General features: G+C 52.2%; 4 protein-coding genes and 2 pseudogenes across 4 annotated transcripts; 3 read left to right on the forward strand and 3 right to left on the reverse strand.

Moving 5' to 3' along the window:
- Window positions 1-652: 652 nt before the first annotated feature.
- On the reverse strand, window positions 653-2,967 carry SAPIO_CDS3406 (uncharacterized protein; the record flags this gene model as incomplete). Its single annotated transcript, XM_016786206.1, has 6 exons — window positions 653-688; window positions 761-1,228; window positions 1,306-1,512; window positions 1,588-1,885; window positions 2,075-2,564; window positions 2,817-2,967. 6 exons carry the CDS (start codon window positions 2,965-2,967, stop codon window positions 653-655), a joined length of 1,650 nt encoding a protein of 549 aa, XP_016644212.1.
- A 1,430-nt stretch (window positions 2,968-4,397) lies between these two features.
- SAPIO_CDS3407 (Pre-mRNA-splicing factor brr2) lies at window positions 4,398-11,075 on the reverse strand (the record flags this gene model as incomplete). The annotated part of the gene is made up of 2 exons (XM_016786207.1): window positions 4,398-4,932; window positions 5,014-11,075. 2 exons carry the CDS (start codon window positions 11,073-11,075, stop codon window positions 4,398-4,400), a joined length of 6,597 nt encoding a protein of 2,198 aa, XP_016644213.1.
- Window positions 11,076-11,704: 629 nt separating this feature from the next.
- On the forward strand, window positions 11,705-13,222 carry SAPIO_CDS3408 (annotated as a pseudogene; the record flags this gene model as incomplete).
- Window positions 13,223-13,445: 223 nt separating this feature from the next.
- On the reverse strand, window positions 13,446-14,804 carry SAPIO_CDS3409 (Replication factor C subunit 2; the record flags this gene model as incomplete). The annotated part of the gene is made up of 4 exons (XM_016786208.1): window positions 13,446-13,610; window positions 13,677-14,462; window positions 14,537-14,615; window positions 14,689-14,804. 4 exons carry the CDS (start codon window positions 14,802-14,804, stop codon window positions 13,446-13,448), a joined length of 1,146 nt encoding a protein of 381 aa, XP_016644214.1.
- Window positions 14,805-15,552: 748 nt separating this feature from the next.
- Window positions 15,553-17,457, forward strand: SAPIO_CDS3410 (annotated as a pseudogene; the record flags this gene model as incomplete).
- Window positions 17,458-18,676: 1,219 nt separating this feature from the next.
- Window positions 18,677-20,841, forward strand: SAPIO_CDS3411 (uncharacterized protein; the record flags this gene model as incomplete). The annotated part of the gene is made up of 9 exons (XM_016786209.1): window positions 18,677-18,709; window positions 18,820-18,853; window positions 18,941-19,035; window positions 19,143-19,164; window positions 19,256-19,352; window positions 19,426-19,437; window positions 19,599-19,767; window positions 19,849-20,726; window positions 20,823-20,841. 9 exons carry the CDS (start codon window positions 18,677-18,679, stop codon window positions 20,839-20,841), a joined length of 1,359 nt encoding a protein of 452 aa, XP_016644215.1.
- Window positions 20,842-21,069: the final 228 nt, after the last annotated feature.

Below are 21,069 nucleotides of genomic sequence, written 5' to 3' on the forward strand. Positions count from 1 at the left end.
CAACGCCAAGTCACTGGCATCGTCGGCAAAGAGCGACAGTAACTTTCCTCTTGTGCCTCGGCCAGCTTCGCACAGAATCACCCGCGCTCTGGCTCACTGGCACTTGCAAACATGCCCAGACAGTCAAAACCCGTACCCTCGCCATTCCCCCCCAAATAGAATAATCCGCCTCCCTCCGTTCCCAGGCGCGTATGTGAAAGATCCATCGACCCTTTTGTAATTTACAGAAATCAGAATTGACAAAGCATGAAAAAGAGTCAAACAAAGACCGTCAAAACAACTGACGTGTAATGTTGGGAAGAGAAAAGAGAAAATCAAAAGGAAAAGGAGGGAGGAAACAAAATCCACAACGACCCAGAACACAAAGCACCTTCGAATACAAAAATCAATTTGGTTTCCTCAAACGCCTGAACGGGGCCGAACTTGAAAGCGACAAAAATAAAGACCGCGCCCCCGGATCCTTGATGACCAAGACATCATTAACTGGCCCTTCCAATGCCTTTTTGTTTATTTTTCTTTTCTGTTTTTCTTATCGTGAGGTCGTGGATACTGTATCCCGATCATTTATCCTCGTTGCGGTCGGCACATGAAAGAATGATGAGTCGAGATCCTCGGGTATTTCGACTTCAACCATACGTAAACGGAATTCCTTCTAAGCCGAGGCCTCGACAGCAGCAGGGGCCTTTGTCTATGGTAATTAGGTAGTCAGTAACTGAAAAGTAAACTAGTAAGGGGGATGGGTGGTGGGTTAGGTGCCTACCTCCTCCTCCTCCTCGGTGGCTTCGCTGCCCTTTGTGTCAGCAACGTCTTCCTTCTTCTCGACGGGCTCTGTCGCGGTCTTCTCATCCGCCGACGCCTTCTCAGCCTTCTCGTCAGCTCCGTTAGACTCGGGCTTAACTGCCTTCTTCTCTTCCTTCCCGTTCACGCCGTTAGAGCCACCCTCGACCGGTGCTGGCTCGGCAGCCAAAAGCTTATTCCACTGATCAAGGAGACCCTGGGAGCGAGACTTGAAGTTGAATTCCTCCTCCCTGGGGATTGATTCCATTCTAAGGATGGCCCGGGGGACCTTGTAAATCCTGGTCGCTCGGAGGATGCTCGCGTCCATTTCCGTAAACCTCTCCAATCTCGTGAAGAATTCGCTCATGAACTGCATGTCCTCTTCCTTGGGCACCGCGTCGCGAGGGAAGAAACCCTTCTGAAGCTTATGTCGAAGATACAACACTTCCTTCTGTAGACGGCGTATCAGCAAATGACATGGGAAACAACAGGATGAGACGTGGAAGACTGGAATTAAATAGTCCTTACCGACTTCCTCTCGTGGCGTTCCTCGGGAGTCAACTCAGGCCTCCTGGTCTCCTCTGCTGGCTTGCTGGGCTTCGACTTAGATTTGGACGGCTTGGGGGCCGCCTGTTCTTTGGAGGCCTTAGGTGGGGCACCGCCATTCGACGCCTTAGCGGCGGAATTCAAGAGCTTAATCTTGGGCTTCTTCACCGAGTCGCTTCGTTGAGGGGTCTAGAGGAGTCTTGTTAGCGCGACCGGAAATGGATCGTTATGGCTGTCTAAGGCAGAGGTCGCTGGGACACTTACGGCAGTCTCATCTTCAGCCTTACGCTTCTTCGACTTCTTGGCAGGCGTCGCTTCCTCGACTTCGTCGATGTCCATGCTATCAGCGGCTGCGGCCTTGGACTTCTTCGACTTCTTAGCCTCTTCCTTGGCAACTAGTTCCTCCTGGAACTGTTGGAGCAGGTCCTTGTAGTAGTCGAGGTCATGGCCTTCCGCCGCCAACTCGTAGGCAGCCTGCAAATCCTTTCGCATCTTGTCGTTGATGGCTTCCGAAGCTTGCTCGGGTGACAGCTCCTGAAGGGACGTGTTGGGAACCCAACCACTATGAAACGGAACGATAAACGGTTAGCGTTGCGACCACAATAAATTGATAATCTTCAGAATCATGGCAGCAAACTGAGAGCGAGGGGCGGAATGGAGTATCGTGGTGGGTAATGAAGAGACGGACGACGGCAATCGTGACAAGTCTGCGCGTCTAAAAGGGATGCCCTAGGGCATAGGAAAAACTTACAATTCATTGGTATATAGGTACATGACGGGGAATGTGCGGTCATTGACTCGCTTGCCTCCGTCGGCGAAGTCCTCGCGGTATGTGCCATCGGCTCGTTTGGCAGTGACGGGTCGCGTGGTAAGAAGAAGCTGGGGAAGCATGACTTCATCGCAGATAACGGCGGGCCAAGGAGGGAATCCCTTAAGCTTGACGAGGTAATGATCGCCAGGCTGGGCATTCAGGTTCGTAATGCGGGCTTTGGACTGTTTCCTGTTGAGCTTCTTGCCCTTCTCGGTGGCACCAGTCGACTTGCGACGCGCCGCCTTGGTCTTATCGGCCGCCGCCTCTTCTTTCGCGTCGGTAGCAGGAGTGGCATCTCCGCCCTCGGTTGCGGCATCCTTCATCTCGATATCGGTTTCCTCGTCCTTCTTTTCGGCGCTGCTCGCCTCGGCCTTCTCAGTTTCGGGTTTGGCCTCGGCTGGCTCGGTGGGCTTCTCCGACGAAGTGTCATCTAAACCAGAAAGCGTGTCAGTGAATGAACAAATGGCGAGCGCAGTAATATCAACGCGATGCGACGAAAGACTTGATAGGGAGGGCAAGGGATGCATGAGCCTGGACGCGAGTTGGAGTGGATCCGTTGACGCGGAGGCTGCGCCATCCTCAATTGAGATGTAGAGGCGCCAGAGATAGATAGAGCGTGGACGATTAGGTAGAGATCGAACGGCGAGGGCGCGAGGGGAATGACGTGTATATCGAGACATACCCTTGGAAGCATCAGCTTCAGCATTGGACTCGGCCTCCTTGGTAGCCTCGACCTTTGGCTGCTCCTCCTTAGCTTCAGGAGCTTCAGTGACATCAGGCGCAGTCGCAGAAGTGACGTCCTTCTTGTCGGTGGATGGTTCAGGAGACGACATTGTGTTGGTGTTCGCAACGGCAATGCGATCAGTTAAGGCGCAATGCTGAAGCTACCAGGTGTTGGGGTGAGGTAGAGGTGTGGAGGATAAATAAATAAGGTAGGACTACGCGTTAGGCTTTGCTTCGCGTGATTAGCGTGCTCTCAAATAAGCTGGGGAGGCTGGGGAGAGGATGAGGATCTTGGGACAAGGTGCAAACAATCCACTATGGATTTGTGGCAATTGCACCAGCAGCCCTTGTGATGATGTTGTGGTGTGGTGAAGGTCTGCAAGGAAAAGGAAGAGTAGTGCAGGGTTAAAAAAAAGAGGCGATCGGGACAAGGAGGGATGCGAGGATTTTCGTCAGAAAAGAGAAGTTCGTAATAATAAGACAAGGTTAAGACTTTGGTACTGCAGCACTTTGGCAGTGAGTGAGCTGATGGGGATGGGGGCAGGGCACGTGACATGCATGCACCAGAAGAAGTAGTCAATTAATACAGTTTTGGCTTGGAGTTTCTCGTCCACTTGTCTTTGATACAAATCTGGTACAAGTGAGCCTGACTCTGGAAAGTAAGCTGGGGGCAATTGCCATGAAGAGGCACCAATGTTACGCCAAATACCTTGGCAGTACTTGCACATTGTAGCTTCAAAGACATCATGGACGGGGATGACAAGAGTACCTAAAAGTACTACCAGTTGCTAGCAGTACCACCAGGTGTCTCTGTCAAGAGTGATTCATCTAATGTATGAGGAAGGTGAGTCTTGCAAGGTCGAGGGTAGTTTTCAGCCCAAGCCGGGCAGGAGCTGGCCGAGACAGTCTCCCATCGAGATGCCAGAGAAGGAGCAGTTTGCCCCGGAGATGGCTCCGAGGTGCAGGGTCTGATGAGAGGATGGCAACGTGCCTCCTTCCGTTCACTTTTCTCACCGCCGGCCTGGATATATCACCATCGCCATCACCAGTACTTATCAATGACAGAATACTTGATGGAGAGAGACTATCGTCTCTCTGCCTTGCATGTCCGCTCCCTTCCGCCAGGAGACTGCTCTTTGAATATGCCTGCCCGTAGCCGCCGAACTATGCCGTCGCGGCCTCGTACCAAGATCGCCGTAGCAGGCAGAGAGTATGTGGGCGGGCGCTTGCGTTTCCTCGTTCTGCGACGTCGCCAATATGATCTCACGCCCGACTCGTCGCACCCATTGGCCGCCTGCCGACCAATCACCAGCCACCCCATTTAACAAGTCGCTTCCAGCCTCCACACAATTCACCACCGAACTTTGTGGCAATGGACGAAGTGGCCGCCGAGCTTTTGAATACCCTAAATCAATGAACATTGCCTTTCCGTTTTTATTTATCATGCTTCGAAAATTCTTACCACGTGAATTCTATACACTGGGGGCCATCGTGGCAACCCCTCTTAATCAACCAACCGAGCCTGTGTCGTTTGGTCTTTTTACTCTTCATCCTCGTCTTCCTCGTCCTCCTCGTCGACGTCCATACCCTCTGCTGCCGTGACAGTAAACTCCCGTTCTTGATCCACGCCCATATAACTGTCACTCATGAGATAGAGCTTCAGATCATGCTTGCCCTCCGTAGGTACCGTAAACTCCAACTTTACGTCAAGTTTCCTCAGAATTGTCACCCTCTTGATCGCCAAAAGGCTCTTGGTGCTCTCTTCGCCGACAACCAGCCACCAATTTTCCATCTTCTTCGCGGGGTAAAATGGCGCATGGACCGTCGGGTCCACTTCATCGTCCTCTTCAATGTTGCGCTGAATCCGAATGTTCAAGTACGCCGGCTCGTTCGAGCGGATCTCGTCCTCGTCCTCGATCTCGTGCTCCATTTCGATATCGGGGTACTTGTTGTTGGTGAAGTCGGCAACCTGCGCTAGCTGATTGTTGGTGAGACCTAGAGCCTTGACCAGCGAGCTGTAATCAGGATTCTCTTCAGGGTTCATTGCCTCCATGAAATCGAAAATGTCCTTAATTCTATGGGTGGGACGTTGGTTAGCATGTTCTCTTTGAGGTAAGGGGGTGGGGGAAAAGGTGGTTAGAATCTGTTTCACATACCCGAACTTATGAGCGGCTTTGACAGTATCGTCCGTAAAGTGAGGGATCTGCTTGAGCGGGCTATCGCGATCCCACATGGACTGTACCACCATCTGTGACATTTCCATGGCGTTCATGGCATTGAGGTGTCCTTCGGAAGAAAGGATGTCGACGGCTGCACTGAGAAGGCCGAGCACCTTGGATAGGATAACCTCCTGGTCCTTGATGAGATCGACAGGCAGCTGGAGCCTTGAAAAGTGTGCTTGAAGCAGGACGAAAGCCTTGAAATGCGCTGAGTCCAGGTTGACGTCTCCCGACATCTTGACGGGAAGTTTCTCGTATATACGGCGTAGAATTCCGCCTTCGTGTCTCCTTAGCTGGATTGCCTCAAACTCCGTGGCGGACGTCACAACTTCGAGGACTCCCTTGAGCTTCGTGCGACCAGTGAGCGAGAGAAGGAAGGTTTCCATGGTCACGTAGGAGATGTTGTAGTATGCTGCGATCATGGCTGCGTTCAAGGGCACGACGGAGCCGTCCTCCTCATCGTACTCGATAATCTTCGCCTCGTTCAACTGGCTGAACGTCTCTTCTACCCGGTCGGAAATGAAGCGACCGAGAGCGTCATCCGTTAGTTCGCTGAGGCCGTAGTAGCTTGGGTTGGCAAGCAGGCGCCTGTAGAAGTAGGTGAAGGTGGTCCAGTTGACAGCATCGCCGGCCGACTGGATCATCTTGGTGCTGATCTCAGTGACAAACGTATCGTGGAGGTTATCGGGAACGTGCGACTCTACCGGAAGCGCCTCCCTCAAGAACTTGCTGTAGAACTCTCGCTTCACTGCTGGTACCATGAGCACGCCGCGGCTCTTCTTTTCCAAAGGCTGCAAGGCCTTGCCGAACATATGTAGGACCTCGCTCATAGAATAGTCCACATAGCGGTGTTCTTGCCCGTCGAAATACTGAGTGCCCATAACCACCACTAGGTGGGCAGTGCAGTCCAGCTCCCAGCAAACGTCACGAGACGCGACCAAGACCTGAATAGCTCCTCTATCATAGAGATGCTTGACGATGCGCCGGTCGCTCTGGCTGAGAGCCTCGTGGTAGTAGCCGACACCATGAGATAGGGCTTCACGGAGAGGTTCCTCGTCAATGTGATCGAGAATGCGCTTGAGCTGGTCGCCTTCAGCATTAAGGAAACGGTCTTCGTAGTCATCCGCATAACAGGCTGCAAGAAGATCTCGAGCCGTTTGCCGAGTCTGCTTTCGGCTGTGGACAAAAACCAAGGCCGGTTGATTCGGCGACATTTGTGTTATGGCAAGGTAGGTGGGCTTCGCCATTGCTAACATGAGAGAAGGGAAATGGGGGATTGAGAAGGATTGAAGATGAAGCTCGAGTCGCAGGGGCCGGACAAACGGGCTGAAGTTGTACACGTCGTGCTTCTTCGCGCCGATCCAAGACCCAAAATCTCTCGCGTTCGCGAGGGAGACGCTGAGAGCCACCGTTCGCAGAGGGTGCTCCGTCTGGCCACTGATGTACTGCATCCGGGACACGACGACTTCGTAGACGTACCCCAGATTCTCTCCTAGGAGATGCAGCTCGTCGGCAAGGAGAAGCTCGACCAGCTGGACGTTCTTGCGCCGCCTCCACTGGCGCGACAGAACGTCCCACTGAGACGGTGTGGCCAAGATCAGGTCACCCCTATTGAGCAGGTCAAGATCGGTTGCCGTCTCACCCGTGAGCTTCACAATCAACTTGCCGCCACGCAAATGGCTAAGCCGCTTCTCCCAGTCGCGCAACCGTATGTCAACAAGGTCTTGGTAGGGGGCGATATATACGGCTTTACCGGCCGAGCTCTTCGCCCAGTGACGGAGAAGGGCGAATTCTGCGCAGACAGTCTTCCCGGATCCGGTGGGCGCAGCGACAAGTACATTGTCGTCAGTGCTATACAGCGAATTGAACGTTTGAGTCTGGATAGGATTGAAATTTTGCCAGTCAGGGTATAGCTTGACGTATTGTTCAACCTTGAGCGCGGACACGGGGAGAGGCTGAAGCTTAAGGAGCTCAGTATGCGGCGGGAACTTTTCTGGTAGGATGAGGTTCAGAAGAGAGAGAGCCAGCTTAGTTTCCGAGGCCATCCATCGATCTGAAATCAAGGAGACGAAGTAATGGGGTGGCATGGGTTCCAAAATTTCCACGGTAAAGTCTACGATGTGGCGGTTATCTTCAGCCGTCGCGTACTCCCTTCGGAGGATGAATTGATCATGGTAGAGGATCCGCTCTCCATCGCAGTCTTCGACAATGATCCAAAAGCTCTCTGCTGCGCCGTGGACTTCATCGTCCCACTCAAAGTTTGGCGCTATTTCAAGAGTTATATGCATCATTGACCTCGTGAGGGGCTTCGCGAGGGCCTGCACCTCCAGTCTGGGGAACTTGGCGACTAGTCCACAGACAGTCCGGCCGTGTCGCGGCATACCGAGGAGTTCTCCCATCCTTGGAGGGTCAAGGTCGAAGTATGCACTCCAAGGGGCCTCAACTCGTTCTGCCTTTTGGATGATGTCGCGAGGGCAGCTGGGGAACTGGCGAAGTGGTGTCATCGTCGGCCACATCCTCTTCTCTGCCATCTTGCATAGGTCGAGGGCTGTCTTTGCAACATCAGCCCAGCCCTTCTTCAAGGTGATTTCGAAGATGGCACGCAAGATTCGCCCTGCAGATTGAGTAACGTAGACCATGTCGGCCATGAGAGCGAAACCCTCCAAGCGAAGCCGAGAAATGTAGGCCTGTAGAAGAACATTGATCTTGGCGTGGGATTCTTCGATACTCTCCTTGACGGGGATCGGAACTCGGCTAAGAAGCTTCGCAAGTTCAACCTTTTCGTCTTGTCGGACGGGAATGAACTTGAATTCGGCGCTGAGCGAGAATACTCGGAAGAGCTCAATGGTGGTAATGCCCGGAAGAATCAGGGTGTTGTAGGTATCCATCGAGCCGTAGGTGATGTAGTAATGAGAAGCAATACGACCCAGTTCAGTAGCCTGTAGCTTCCCCGTCTTTTCATCATACTTGACCAGGCCCGACTTTCGGAGGACGGTGGCCGCCGAGTGGATGAGATCAACTCGTTTTTGTTCGAGGGCTTCGTCGTCTTCATATTCCGCCCCGACTTGGTAAAGGCCTGGTGACCGAAGCATACGGACGAAGAGATACGTGTACCCAAGCCACTCTACTCCCTCGTCTCGCGTTCGGACATTACCAAGCACAACTTCTGCATTCAGATTGTCGACCAGGCGGCTCACAAACTGACTCTCAATGGGTAATTGTTGATTCAAGAGCGATAGATAATACGTCATCTCGCTTTGCGTCGTTATGATAATGCCCTCTCCGTAGGTATCGAACTGAGGCCGGCCCGCACGACCAAGCATTTGTAGAACGTCCTGAGGACTAAGCTCAACCCAGCTACCCTTCTCGGGAGAGTAAACCTGTGTACCCTTGATGATGACTGTATGCGCAGGAAGGTTTACACCCCAAGCCAACGTAGCAGTACAAACAAGGACCTGAATAGAACCTTGGGCGAAGAGATCCTCGACATCGGTACGGTCGGCTCGGTTCATGCCGGCATGATGGATTCCGAATCCGTAGGGTAGAAGATCTTTGAGGTCCTTATCAGTAGCTTGCTCCGAGGCTTCGTTCAGGATAGCGCGGCTACCAGCGTCGTGACGTAGAATTTGGTTAATGGTATCCATTTCCAAAGCCTTGTCTCGAATGTACCGGGCAGTCTTGGCTGTGTCTTTTCTCGAGTGAACAAAGATCAGCATCTGGTTCCTATTGGTACCGACATGCTCCAGGACCTTGTTGTAGGTAACATCGTTCATTGTCTTGAGTTGTTTGATGGGCTTGCGGTCTGTGACGCCGATGAACTCTTGGCGGAGTGGGCAGGGTCGGAAAGATCCATCAAAGTGGAAGAGTCCTGTCTTCATATCAACTCGGAGGAAGCTCGCTACGTCCCTGAAGTTGGGCAGAGTAGCTGATAGGCCAACTAGGCGGACCGGTTCACCGGTCTGCTCAGTCTTGCGGATGGTACGACTTATGATGCTTTCCAAAACTGGACCACGGTCATCATGTAGCAGGTGGATCTCGTCAATAATGATCAGTCGGACGAGAACAGTATAGGAGAGATCCGTCGCTTTCCGAGTAATGACATCCCACTTCTCTGGGGTGGTCACGATGATCTGAGTCTCCGCGATCTGTTGCTTCGTGAGCTGGCGGTCGCCAGTAAGTTCCTCAACTGTAATACCGTAGGGCTGGAGCCTCTTGCCAAAGTTCCCGACCTGTTCCTGGACAAGGGCCTTCAGAGGGGCGATGTATACAATTTTGAAGCTATCCAGGTCAATATTGCCAGTCTCCGGATCGCGGTGCTTGCCGAGCTCCCTAAGAATTGTAAGCATAGCTACGTTTGTCTTACCACTGCCAGTGGGAGCGCAAACAAGCATATTTCCATCATCTTGGAACGCCGTGGGATAGCACTTCGACTGGATCCTGTTCAGAGACTTCGCGGTACTAAAGGGAACACGAGCCCACTCTGGCATCTCTGTAATCGGGATAAGGGGATCGTTGGGGTCACTCCGCTTCTTCGGTGCTGGGACATGGATCTCTTCATAGCCCTTGAAAGTGCGCTTCGTAGAACCCGCAGGTATCTTTACATTTGGGTTCGTCATGAGATGGTTGCCCTGGTCGAAAACGAGATTGTCTAGGTTGATGAGCTTCCGCGGTTGTAACCCACCTGCAAGCTGGCCTTCGGGTTTCTCGGCCTTGGCGGCACCGTTGGTGATAGATTCCGGGACGTCGATGTCCATCTTGATATCAAGCTTCTTCTTGCCTTCCTCGGGCTTCTTCCCGTGTAGTTCATTGAGAATCCACTGCAAGCCTTCTGAAGCCATTTCGCGTTCGACAGCAGCACGCTCCTCGTTGCTCACAGCCCGCGCTAACTTGGTAAGCCAGACGACCTTCTCTCGGTTCTCGATAAGGAGCTGGACGAGCTCGTGGTGTTCGTATTCGAAAAGCTCCATGAGGTCGTTCTCGATTTCTCGCAACGGCTTCTCTTCGCCACCCGGCTCGTCCGGTTCGCCAGAGAGTATTCGCAGCGCCTCTTGGGTTTTATCGTGTTGTTCTTTGGGGTCAGAATAGATCTTGCCGACTTGCCGCTGAAGCCAAAAGGCATCTATTTCCCGGGCTGGTACAGTGGTCTCCCCATCTTGCTTCCCTTGGTCTGCTAGAGTAGAGTCGATAACCATTTCGTCGCTTTCTCGTAATGCCTCTGCGTCAGCGGCATCGGCTTCTCTCGCAGCTTCCTCTTCTTCCTCTTCTTCTTCCTCCTCTTCTTCAGATGAATAGTCACGGACCTCAGGAACAATCTCCTCCTCCTCTTCGTCTTCGTCCTCGAACGCAACAGCGACACCTTGCCGATCGTCAAGGGTGGCACTGCCCTGTGATGCCCTATCCTCTTCTTCTTCGTCTTGCGCATCGTAGTCGGTGATTTTCTTGCCTAGATTGACAAGGTCGTTGAACTGCTTCGGGCTCAGTGTTATGCCCAGAATCTCGTCGATCTCCTTCTTCTTATCAAAGTCCTTCATGTCCTCATCTTTGAGATACTCCAAGACGGCGTCGGCAGCGCTTCGCACCACTTCGTAGGGTACGTCGCCTAAGCTGTTGGCGACGAGTGTTAGGATAAGGTCGAAGGTCGCGCGCGTGGCGGCTGTCCGTGGACGGTATTGGATGCCTTCGATGGCGAGATCTGCTGCGCCCAGAATACCATTCCCCCGTAACTGGCCATCGGCCTTGCGCTTCCTTTGGTCTCTTAACAACACATCTCGGCCTTCTTGTATGCTTCCTCTCTCAACATCTGGAAGGGTCTTCGGTTTCGGCGCGGCTTCGCGGCCGACGCGCGACCCCATATCTTTGATCGTCAAGCGACCGGCAATAGACTCTGGCTCGCCTGTCGCCTTGTCCGTGGGCCGGTTGATAAGTCGCCGGTCCACCTTGAGGACAAGGTTGGACATGGCCGAGTACTTGTACTGCGACACATCTCGTGGGTCGGCCATGGTGGGCGGTGATGCGTAACGCGGATGAATGGTCGATGTTGGAGTTCGTATTGGAGATTATTTGATGGCAAATTCGTGTTGGAGCTGATGGGACCAGCTCTCTGGGCAAATATGCGGCAGTCCTCTAAGAGAAGATGCGAATTAATATAGTACACGGCAAGGAACTGGTAATTGAATGGTAAAGGTTGACAAAATGGCCCAGAACACCGACACCAAAGATGCCCATCGATTTTTTAAGTTGCTCTGCTTCAGCCTGGTTGCTGCACGACGGATTGTTACAAAGTAAGCTGCAGCCCACTCGCCACCTGCGTGTGGTACATTGTACATATCCACAATGCTATATGTCACGTGATAGCGTGTTTACAAGACCACTGCCGCAATTCCAGGTAGCTTCGCGGGGCCCTGGTTTTTGGGATTCTCACTACGAAGTAACAACAGCTCAACTCATAGTTGCACACCCCACCACACTTCGCGAGAAGCTGATCGAGCTCCGAGCTACCACGACCTCGAGCTCACGATCAAGATGACAATTTAATTATACTGTTCACCAATTCCAAGAGAATAATACCGAACTGAAATCTTGCGACTTTCAATAATTCCGTTTGCACAATCCCTTAAATTTCGTCGCCATGCAGTCGCCTGAGGAAACGGTCAGGCTCATACAACAGGGCATGGCGGCCTATGTGAAGCCGAGGGAGCAAGTTGAGCATGTTCGACGCGTTTTGGCATTCCATTTGGAATCCTCGTTGGAAGGCTCTTATACCGGTGGTCCACTATCCCTAATTGACCCGTCAACTAAGTTGATTCCGCCTGAGCAACGCACAACTGTGCTTATGGACGAGTTCTTCAAAGCGGTCTCAGCAAACCTCAAGGCGCAAGACGAGTTCGATACTGTCCGGAAAGCCCACTCTCACTTAAATCAATCCGCTGACCCCCGAGGTAAGCGGAGCCATCCGGAGATTTTGGACGACAAACTGCACTTGATCAATCAACAAGAGAAGTTGGGTCGGCTCGAGTCGCTTGAGAAGTATATTAATGTCTTGGGCCAGAAACCGGCCGCCGACTCCAGCTTCCTGGACCTAAAGTCCATTTTCAAGGACTTGGCCCCTCTTCTCAGAGTTCCGAATGAGATTGTGGATAGCTTCGCAACCGACGAGGAGGGGATTCAGCCCGATTTAGCAAAGCTGGCCGGTAAACTGGACAAAGTCTTACTGAAATCAAAGCTTCTCCTTACCCGAGAGGAGCAGTTCCTTCAGGCACTCAAGGCAAAGTGCTCCTTTGACCCCAACTCAATCACACCCTTCGCTAAGATTCGCGCTCTCGACGCCACCCGCAATGAGCTAATCAACTGGATTGAGTCAGAGTTGAGCAAGGCTTCGAGTGACCAGGACGACCCTGATGCAGAGCCTCCCCCCGATGGCGAGAGGAAAGTTGGCCCAGAGGATGAGACCACAAAGCAGAAGAAAGCCAAAATCACCGCGAAGCTGGAGACTGTAAAGGAGAGCTACGATCAATACATAAACGCACGAAAAGCTCTCATCACTTCTCTCGGAGCACCGGACTCCGTGTTGGCAGAACCCATTGTGAAGCCCACCGTCATGTCCTCACAAGAAGAAAAATCCACAGCCACGACTGCACTGGGCCCGGCAGCGCATCTCCTACTACCTTATTTGGCAAATTTGTCCAAATTGACCTCGGCGCAGAAATCCATCATTGCCTACAAATCCCAATTCAACATTTCTCTAGCCAAACAGCTGAAGGAGGCGTGCCAAGTAGTAGAGCACTTGGTTCCGGAGAGCCAACTTCTTCCGCAATTCCCATGGCCTGCGTCGGAGCAAGCTAAGCACTTGAAGCCGGGATTCCTCGATAGCCTAGGGTCGGCGACCGCTCTCGAGCAGCCAGACCTAACGGGAAAGATAAAACCGTGGGTCTTTGCTTCGGATTCGGCCAGGATTGCAACCATGGAAGCCGTGGCAGAGGGCATAGAGGACGGCCAAATGGGCATCGAAGGCATCGTCAGTACCTTGGCCGAAATTTCTCGCATGTTCGGCGGGGGTGACGATGGCTCTAGTGGAAACAAGCAAGCGGATCCTTGGGGGTCTCTGGCTTTGGATCTTGGGCTTCTCGGCCCCAAATCTCGGTCGTAAAAGCCGAAAGTCTGATGAAAGGATGTTTGGTACCTCCAAGAAAAATTCGATCGTCTTGGATCCAGCTGGCACTGTTGCTACATATGAAATGGCAAGTTTAAGCGAAAAGCGCAAGCATGTCATGATGATAATGAATAGATTACATTAAACGCCAGACCTTTTTTTGATACCCGATCCGATTACACTTTTCTCCCTATACACAATATCTGATAATATGCTTTCTCTATTTACCAGCCATGATGGCAGATATTCTCAGGGCCATGTCTAGAATCGACAAGTGTTCGCTCGCGCCGTCAACCAACCTCTTGTCGATTTCGGAAAACACCATAACAATCTTGTTCTTTTGCTTGTCGGGGATGGTCTCATCGAATATGATGGCTTGATAAAGCTGGAAGGGGTTCCGTCAGCTTTAGGGGGGACAGGGGAAAAAAAATCCTTGAGACGTATAACATACCTGGTTCAGGACCTGTCCGGCACTCCAGCCATCCGCCACCATTTCCTGCACAACCTCGGCGACCGGGGTAAATGTCGAACCGGATCCTCTTGGGCGCATAGCCTTCACAAGAGTATCAATTGTCGGAGCCGGTATTACGCCAGCAATGTCCTCGACAATCTTGGCCGTGACAACCTTTTTCTGTCCATCCATCTCTTCGTCTCCGTCCTGGTCCACGCCTCCCATCGAGCCAACTAACCGGGCGGAACTTTGGAGGAAGGTGATGGCCTTTCGCAAATCGCCCTCGCTACACTTTATTAGAGCATCCAAGGCGCCATCATCGAGCGGAACGGACTCCTTCTCGGCAATCTCGGCGAGCCTCGCCCTCGTGTTCGACTTGTCTAAGCTCTTGAAGCGGAACTTGCTGCATCGACTCGCCAACGGGTCGATTATACGGGTGACGTAATTGCAAATGAGGCAGAACCGGGTAATCTTGCTGTACGTTTCCATTGTGCGGCGAAGAGCGCTCTGGGCGTCCTGCGTCATGGAGTCGGCCTCATCGAGGATGATGATCTTGAAGGGTGGGCAGGGGTATTTGTCTTTGTAGCCGGGAGGGGGGTTCGTGAGCTGCATTCGCGCAAAGTCTTTGACCTTTTCCCGGACGATAGAGATACCGCGTTCGTCTGAGGCGTTGAGTTCGAGGACGCGAGATTTCATGAACTCGGGTCCGTAGAGTTCCTTCGCTAAGGCGAGAATCGTAGAGGTTTTGCCTGTTCCTGGAGGGCCGTAAAAGAGCATGTGAGGTAGCTACGGAGAAAAGGACGGTTAGACGGCGAGATTGAGAGGCATTTGGAGAAGCAGGAAACCCATTAGGGCCGTACGTTAGAAGCCTGCAGGGTCCTCTGAAGGACAGCGGTGGTATGCTCCTGGGCAGCAACATCGTTGAGGGTCCGTGGACGGCTGTATAGACATCCTGTTGTTAGCCGAAGAACGGAGACATTATCGAAAATTGAGGCTGCGTTGGCTGTCGTACTATTTCTCTACCCATGGCTGCGTTCTTGGGGGTTGTGCCGATTTGTCTTGCTTCTGAGTCCCTGCGCCGTTGGCGGCAGCCTGTTTCCTGGCCTTGATGTCGAAGAAGCTCGCCATTTCCGAGGCCGGAAGAGTTTAGATGGACGAAACGCGGGTTCTTCCTCCACTTGAGATTTGATATTCGGTTTTGGGGGTTATATTCGGCGTTGCGTGGGTACAAATGGACGACTCTGAAGATGCTCAAATTGGGAGGTGATGAGGCGCAAGAGAACAATGAAGCAATTAAAGTTCAAGCTGGGACCGTCGCGCTCAACGCGTCGCTGGTAGGGTCCCAAATGCGGGGCAGTGTTGCGCCGCCCCCACTCGAAGGTACCTGTGAGATAGATAATATTCTTCTGGTTGATCAATTGATGGCTACTATTAAATGCTCACGGCTCCCAATGGTAAAGGGGCTTCCAAACTTGGTCCGTCAGGAAATGCAAGCGTACAAGTAAAATGTGAGATTACAAAGGATATGTCGCTGCAGCTATGGTTTGGTGGAAGGTAGTGCAGTTTGTAGCTGAGCCCTTCATCTTGAGATCTCTCCAGTACTTACTTCACCCACTTATGTACCCAGGTACTGGGCGGGACTAATTCTAGCGATCTGGAGCACTTGTTCTTCTTCGTAGTTTATGTTCTATGAGGCAGAGTGTCCCAGACAATGAACGTGTGAATCACGTGATCTAGCGCGACCACCTCACCTCACAACGCGTCGCGTTTCATGGCTTGACTTCCTCTTTCCTTCCAACATTACACCACGTCAATCATCGTTGTTCGAGCGAAGTTAATCTTAAGCGAGCCCGATAACATGGCGAACAGACAGACAATGGAGGACATGGACCAGCCCCTTTTCACAATTGTCAGGCGTGGCGAGTCCATCTCAACCATGTGTCTAGAAATCCAGAAGATGGAGAAGCCTCATAACAAGTCGGAGGGGTTTCTAGCAAATCTTGAATGCTTTTACCCTGTTCCCTCGAGTGACCCGTCCCGACCTATTTTGGAGCGGCACTGCGTCGATGCATTCAAGAACCATCGTTACGTCTCGGTGTCCTATACCTGGAAACCTTCTGAGTTCGAGAACATGTCCTCCCCAAACGACTCCGAGTTGTTGTATTATGTCCAATCTCGAGACGGTGTTAAGGTATTCCCATCCCCAGTCCGCAGCCAGGTTTTCACGCGCACCATCAAGTACATGCACTATGAGGGCGTACGTTTGTTGTGGATTGACAAGCATAGTATCAAGCAGTGTAAAAGACGCTATAGCGAAGAAAAAAAAGACGGCCTCGAATCAATGGATCGTGTCTATGCATTTAGTGACTACCCGCTTGCCCTGCTCTGGAGACAAGTCAGGTCGGAGCGCGAATTAGCTCTCCTTGCTCGCCTCCTACGAGGGCACCTTGTCAAGGACAGGTTGGGAGGAGAGGTCACAGACATACGGCGCGGCAGACGACATAGATTTCAACTTTCGGAAGAAACAAGTCGCGAGGAGGCATGGGAGGTACTCCAGCTTATCGCTGACATACTTAGGGACGGCTGGTGGTTGCGAGCCTGGACTTACCAGGAGGCCTACTGTGGAGGGGCGAAGATGTATCTGTTGCTGCCCCACGAACCTTCCCTTGAGGTGCAGAAACGGGGGTGGGGTGAATTTCGGCGCATTCCCGGAGAGCTCTGCATACGCTTCAGAACCCTCACTGAACAGATTACCAAGCTCTGCCTGGCTTTCCAGCATCAGACAAAAGAGGAAGAGGTAACAGTAGAGCAGATCCTCCGCAAAGCAGGAAAATACACGCTCCTACTCAAGGACTCTGAGTCCATGACTCGGAGTATTATCTCTGATGTTGCATTGAGAGGAATCTCAGAGCCGATGGACCGACTTCCTGTTATTGGCAACTGCTGCGGTTACTCGAGACGCCTGGACGTCGAGCTCCTGCAAGAAAGTTCGCTCAGTGTAAGTCTCGCTACTCTAACTATGTGTCTGATTAATGGGGAAATCCTCGATAATCGAAAGAAAGAGGGCCGTGGTGTCGTGTCCGCTATGTCTGTTGGCAGCTTTCTTGAAAGATACTTATTTCGTGGGTTCCATGCTCCTGAGCCAGAGTCGCATCGCAAGTTGTCCTTTTACAAAGGCTGCCGCTTCAGTGGCGTCCGACTCATCCGCGAGGGTGTCCAAACCAAGGGCCACCTCTGGACGCTGGACAAGGTCATCGACACGTCTAGGGACTTGGATCAGTCGCGGGGGCTCGATGGCCTGGTGGACTATCTTTACCGCCGTGGGCACACGCACATTGCTGAGTTGATAGAGGAGTTCGTACCCTCCGACAGCAGCTTCTCCAGCTCGAGTGAGGACCGCGGGCCGTCTTTTCGCGACAAGACACTCGGCATGATGTGTCAGCATCTAGAATACGCCATTGCACAAGGGCATCAACTAAGATTGGGAGTTCCATGGAATCCGTGGCGCACGGACGAGCCCTGCCGTGCCATTTTTATCTGGGAGGCAGCTGGTTGGTCGCAATCTAAGTATGTGTTCACCTCCTTCCAAGAAAGGGGCGATATGGGTGACGTGGATCATCAAGTTTCGATGGCGATAGACCTTGAAGCATCGCATAGCAAAATGCCCATGCCGAGGCTCTACACCCGGCACTGGATCCTTGGGGTGTGCAACTTCAAGAACCTCCGGCGCCATACAGTTGTGTTTCCGTGGCCTCCTGGGCTATCGGCTATCAAGGCTTGAGATGATTCTCTCGGCCAGTTCCAAGATCGTGATTCTCTACATCTTGTCGTCGCTAGTTCCACTTTTTTATGATCAAGATTGACACATATTACGCGTATCAAAGCGAATCATTCGGTGTCTACCGTCCCTCGCGCAGGTTGCTCCCTGCTTTCCTGGGTGCCCCGTAGGACCGGGAACATGCGAGTAATAGACGCATTAGCATACCTGATCAATATATTCAATTCCTCGCTTCAAAGTAGTCTCTCACCAATCCACACGCGAGTAAATGTACCTTCGCAGGCAGACGTAGTTATGGCATATCGATTTCAATGGAAATGCAAGCACGGTACCTGTGTAAATTAGCTCAACTTCGGACATCGGCCATCGGGCAATGACTTTCACAAGGCAGACCAGACTGGCAGGCTGCATGAAGCCAGCAGGCAGTGAGTGTACAACTATACATCTGATTGACGGAACTTGATTGAACTTGAAACCTTTACTGGCGCTTGTCCGCGTCTAAACGGATGGGTACAAACTACAAGTACGAACTACGAAGTACAAAGACAACGCAAACGGCGGTGCAGGCCCAAACAGCGTCGCCTCAATTTGACGTGACCCGCCTGCCAACCTGCACCACCACCACCACTCAGTCTCGGTCTCAAACTATGCACCACCCAGAAATTCATGAAGCCCAAACACCAGACTCAATCTGTGCTATTTCGAACCTCGAACCTAGCGCCTGCTGCCACTGCAATTGCATCGATCCTGCCCCGCACCCCCAAGCCGTCTCCAAGTCAATTCATGTTCTGTTTGTCTTGGTTCCCTTTGACCCCTCCACCCCTCCAACAAGCCTCTGAGCCTCCATTTGACCCCCTCCAAGTTCCAACCCTGCAAACACTCCAAACACTCCAAGCTGGGAAGCTGCGGTTGCCTGGTCTTTGCCTGCTGTTTGTGCTCCAGTCCCGGATCCGACTTTGGTTTCTTACTCGCCGATAATCTATCCAAGGCCTCCCACACCTTTACTCCCTTACTTTCCCTCCTCAGCCTTCTTCCCACCTTCTCTTCGCCCTGCTCTTCCAACTCCCGCATACTACCAACAGCTCCACGCCCAACCTCGAATCTCGTCACCTCCTTCCTCCTCGTTGCATATCGGCCCGTCATTACATTTCATTGCGCATCGAACCTCCTCTTCCGTCTCCCTCCCTCTCTCTCCTAGCGCCAGGAGCCAAAGCCATTTGCCATGGCTGACCAGTCGATAATCCGTATTACCAAGGTTAGTAGTGCTCCGGCACAGCACCCCGCAGTCCACATTTCCGCCCCGCGCTGCCCACCCATTCTAGATTATCCGCGGGGTTCCAAGACTGACGACATTTGACTGCTTAGGAGCTCTGCGATATCCAAAAGGACTCGGATTTGTGTACGGCCTGATATCTTAATCTAGTATTTCTTTCTGCCTTTTAATTCGTATTTGCTAATCTGATCGTTCTACGCCTCGAATCCACAGCTCTCGCCGTCGCATGCCGAGATTCCGACGTCCGCAATGTCAAAGCCTTAATCATTGGGCCTCACGAGACACCTTACGAGTTTGGCTTCTTTGAGGTACGATTCAAATAGAAGAGCTCCCACCTCAGCCTCTACCTCTCAAGGCTCGGGCAGAAGCTTGGCTTGGTCTTTTGGGTTGCTAACGCGTCAATTTGGGGGAATAGTTTACTGTGAAATTCAACAAGGGTTCGTCGCGACATCCCCGACCACTGATCGTTGCTTCAGAGTCATTCAATCTTTCGAGTCTTGAAGCGCGGGAACTGACGTTGTCTCTCAGACTACCCCAGAAAGTCCCCGAATGTAACAGCGATCACCACTAATGCTGGACGATGCCGATTCAATCCCAACATTTATGCCAGCGGGAAAGTCTGCTTGTATGTTGTAATTTCCATCGCCCTTTTCTCGTTTACCTTCGGCACTAAGGTCGCCCTGTGCTAACTTCCACAGATCAATTCTAGGGTATGATAGCGTTGTCTCCTTTCGTCTTCCCTTTGTTTTCTCACATAGGACCCGTCCTTTACACCCGACTTCCCGACTTCCCGACGACCAACTCGACTTATACTCCCTTTTACGGCGACTTGACCGTTACTGTCCGACCCCGGGCTGACTGTAATCGGTAGGACATGGCGTGGCGAACGCGGAGAAGAGTGGTCCGCTGCTCAAGGACTAGAGTCCATTCTGCTTTCTATTCAGAGCTTGATGTCTTCGAATCCATACGAGAATGAACCCGGATTCGAAGATGCAAACGAAGCCAGCGACAAGAAGAACCAGGCAGACTATGTCCAGAAAGTACGTGACCTGGGAAATCCCTGCGTTGTTGTAGCTCGTGCCTAGTGTATGGGCGTTCCGTTGAAGCTAACCAGATAATAGATTCGGCACGAAACCTTGAGGATCTCCGTCATGCAGAGGATGGAGGAATACCTAGGGCTCGCCCCCGATGGCACGCCGTCCGCGTCCGCAAAGTCCGCAGCCGACCAAGAGGATAACGACATTGACATGCAAGACCTCGATGAGACTAGCGTCCCGTTTGAACCGTTCAAGGATCTCTGCAAGCAACGCTTCCTGTGGTACTACGACTCGTATCTCGCGGCGATACAAAAAGGCAAATCCGAGGTCAAGGACGGCCAAAACTTTTCGCGGATGCCATTTGAGGGCTCTAGCAATGCGATGGAGGGCAAGTTCAACTACTCCGAGCTTGAACGTCGTATCCGCAACATCAAGAAGGCCTTGGATGCCGAACTAGAAATGTGGGCTGCCGACGGAGCGAAGGAGAACGCCAAAGAGGGAACGATTGCGGTTAACCTCCAAAACCAATATGAGCAGGTTATTGAAGCGTTCAAGGCCGATGATGTTCCCCACCACGTTCAACTGGAGAACGGCAACCCCTTTGTCTGGATCATCACGTACTTTGGCCCGCCCATGACGAATCTTGATGGCGGCCTATTCAGGATCAAAATGCACTTTAGCCCTCGCTTCCCTGAAGAGCAGCCTCGAGTGCGCATGGAAACGAAGATTTTCCACCACCGAATCGCAGCTGACGGCACGATATGCTACTTTCCCAATTATTCGAAGCGCGAGGACGTGCGATCTCACATTGCCTCCATCGTTGCGGCCCTCGAGGAAGAAGACCCCGCCTATGACCCGCGAACCCTCGTAAACCCCGAGGCGCACACGCTATATTGGGGGAAGCCGGAGGATAGGAAAGCATATAACCGCCGTCTTCGTCGGTCTGTCCAACAAAGCATGGAGTAAGTCGGCCTGCCTCGAGACAGAGCGGGGAAAAAAAAAAAAAAAAAAAAACCATATCCACCCCATCAGCGACTAACATACGTATTTCTTCTTAGGGACTTCCCTGAAGCCTAGATGTAGCCCAGGACTCCCCTCTCTCCCAAGGACTCGACGAGGATGTGTGCTCACATTTCTTTTCTGGTTTTCTTCTTCTTCTTTTTTGTCTTCTCTATTATTTCCACGATGTTTTTCCCCCAGCACGCCATTCCTCGACCTTATTAGACAGGCATACCACGGAATCTCTTCTTCCCTATTAATGTTTTACGATCAGCTCAGCGAAGTATGGCTTGTCTCATTAGTTGC

The sequence above is a fragment of the Scedosporium apiospermum genome, assembly GCF_000732125.1.
Source record: "Scedosporium apiospermum strain IHEM 14462 chromosome Unknown SEQ_SAPIO_0088, whole genome shotgun sequence".
Taxonomy (NCBI): Eukaryota; Fungi; Ascomycota; class Sordariomycetes; order Microascales; family Microascaceae; genus Scedosporium; species Scedosporium apiospermum.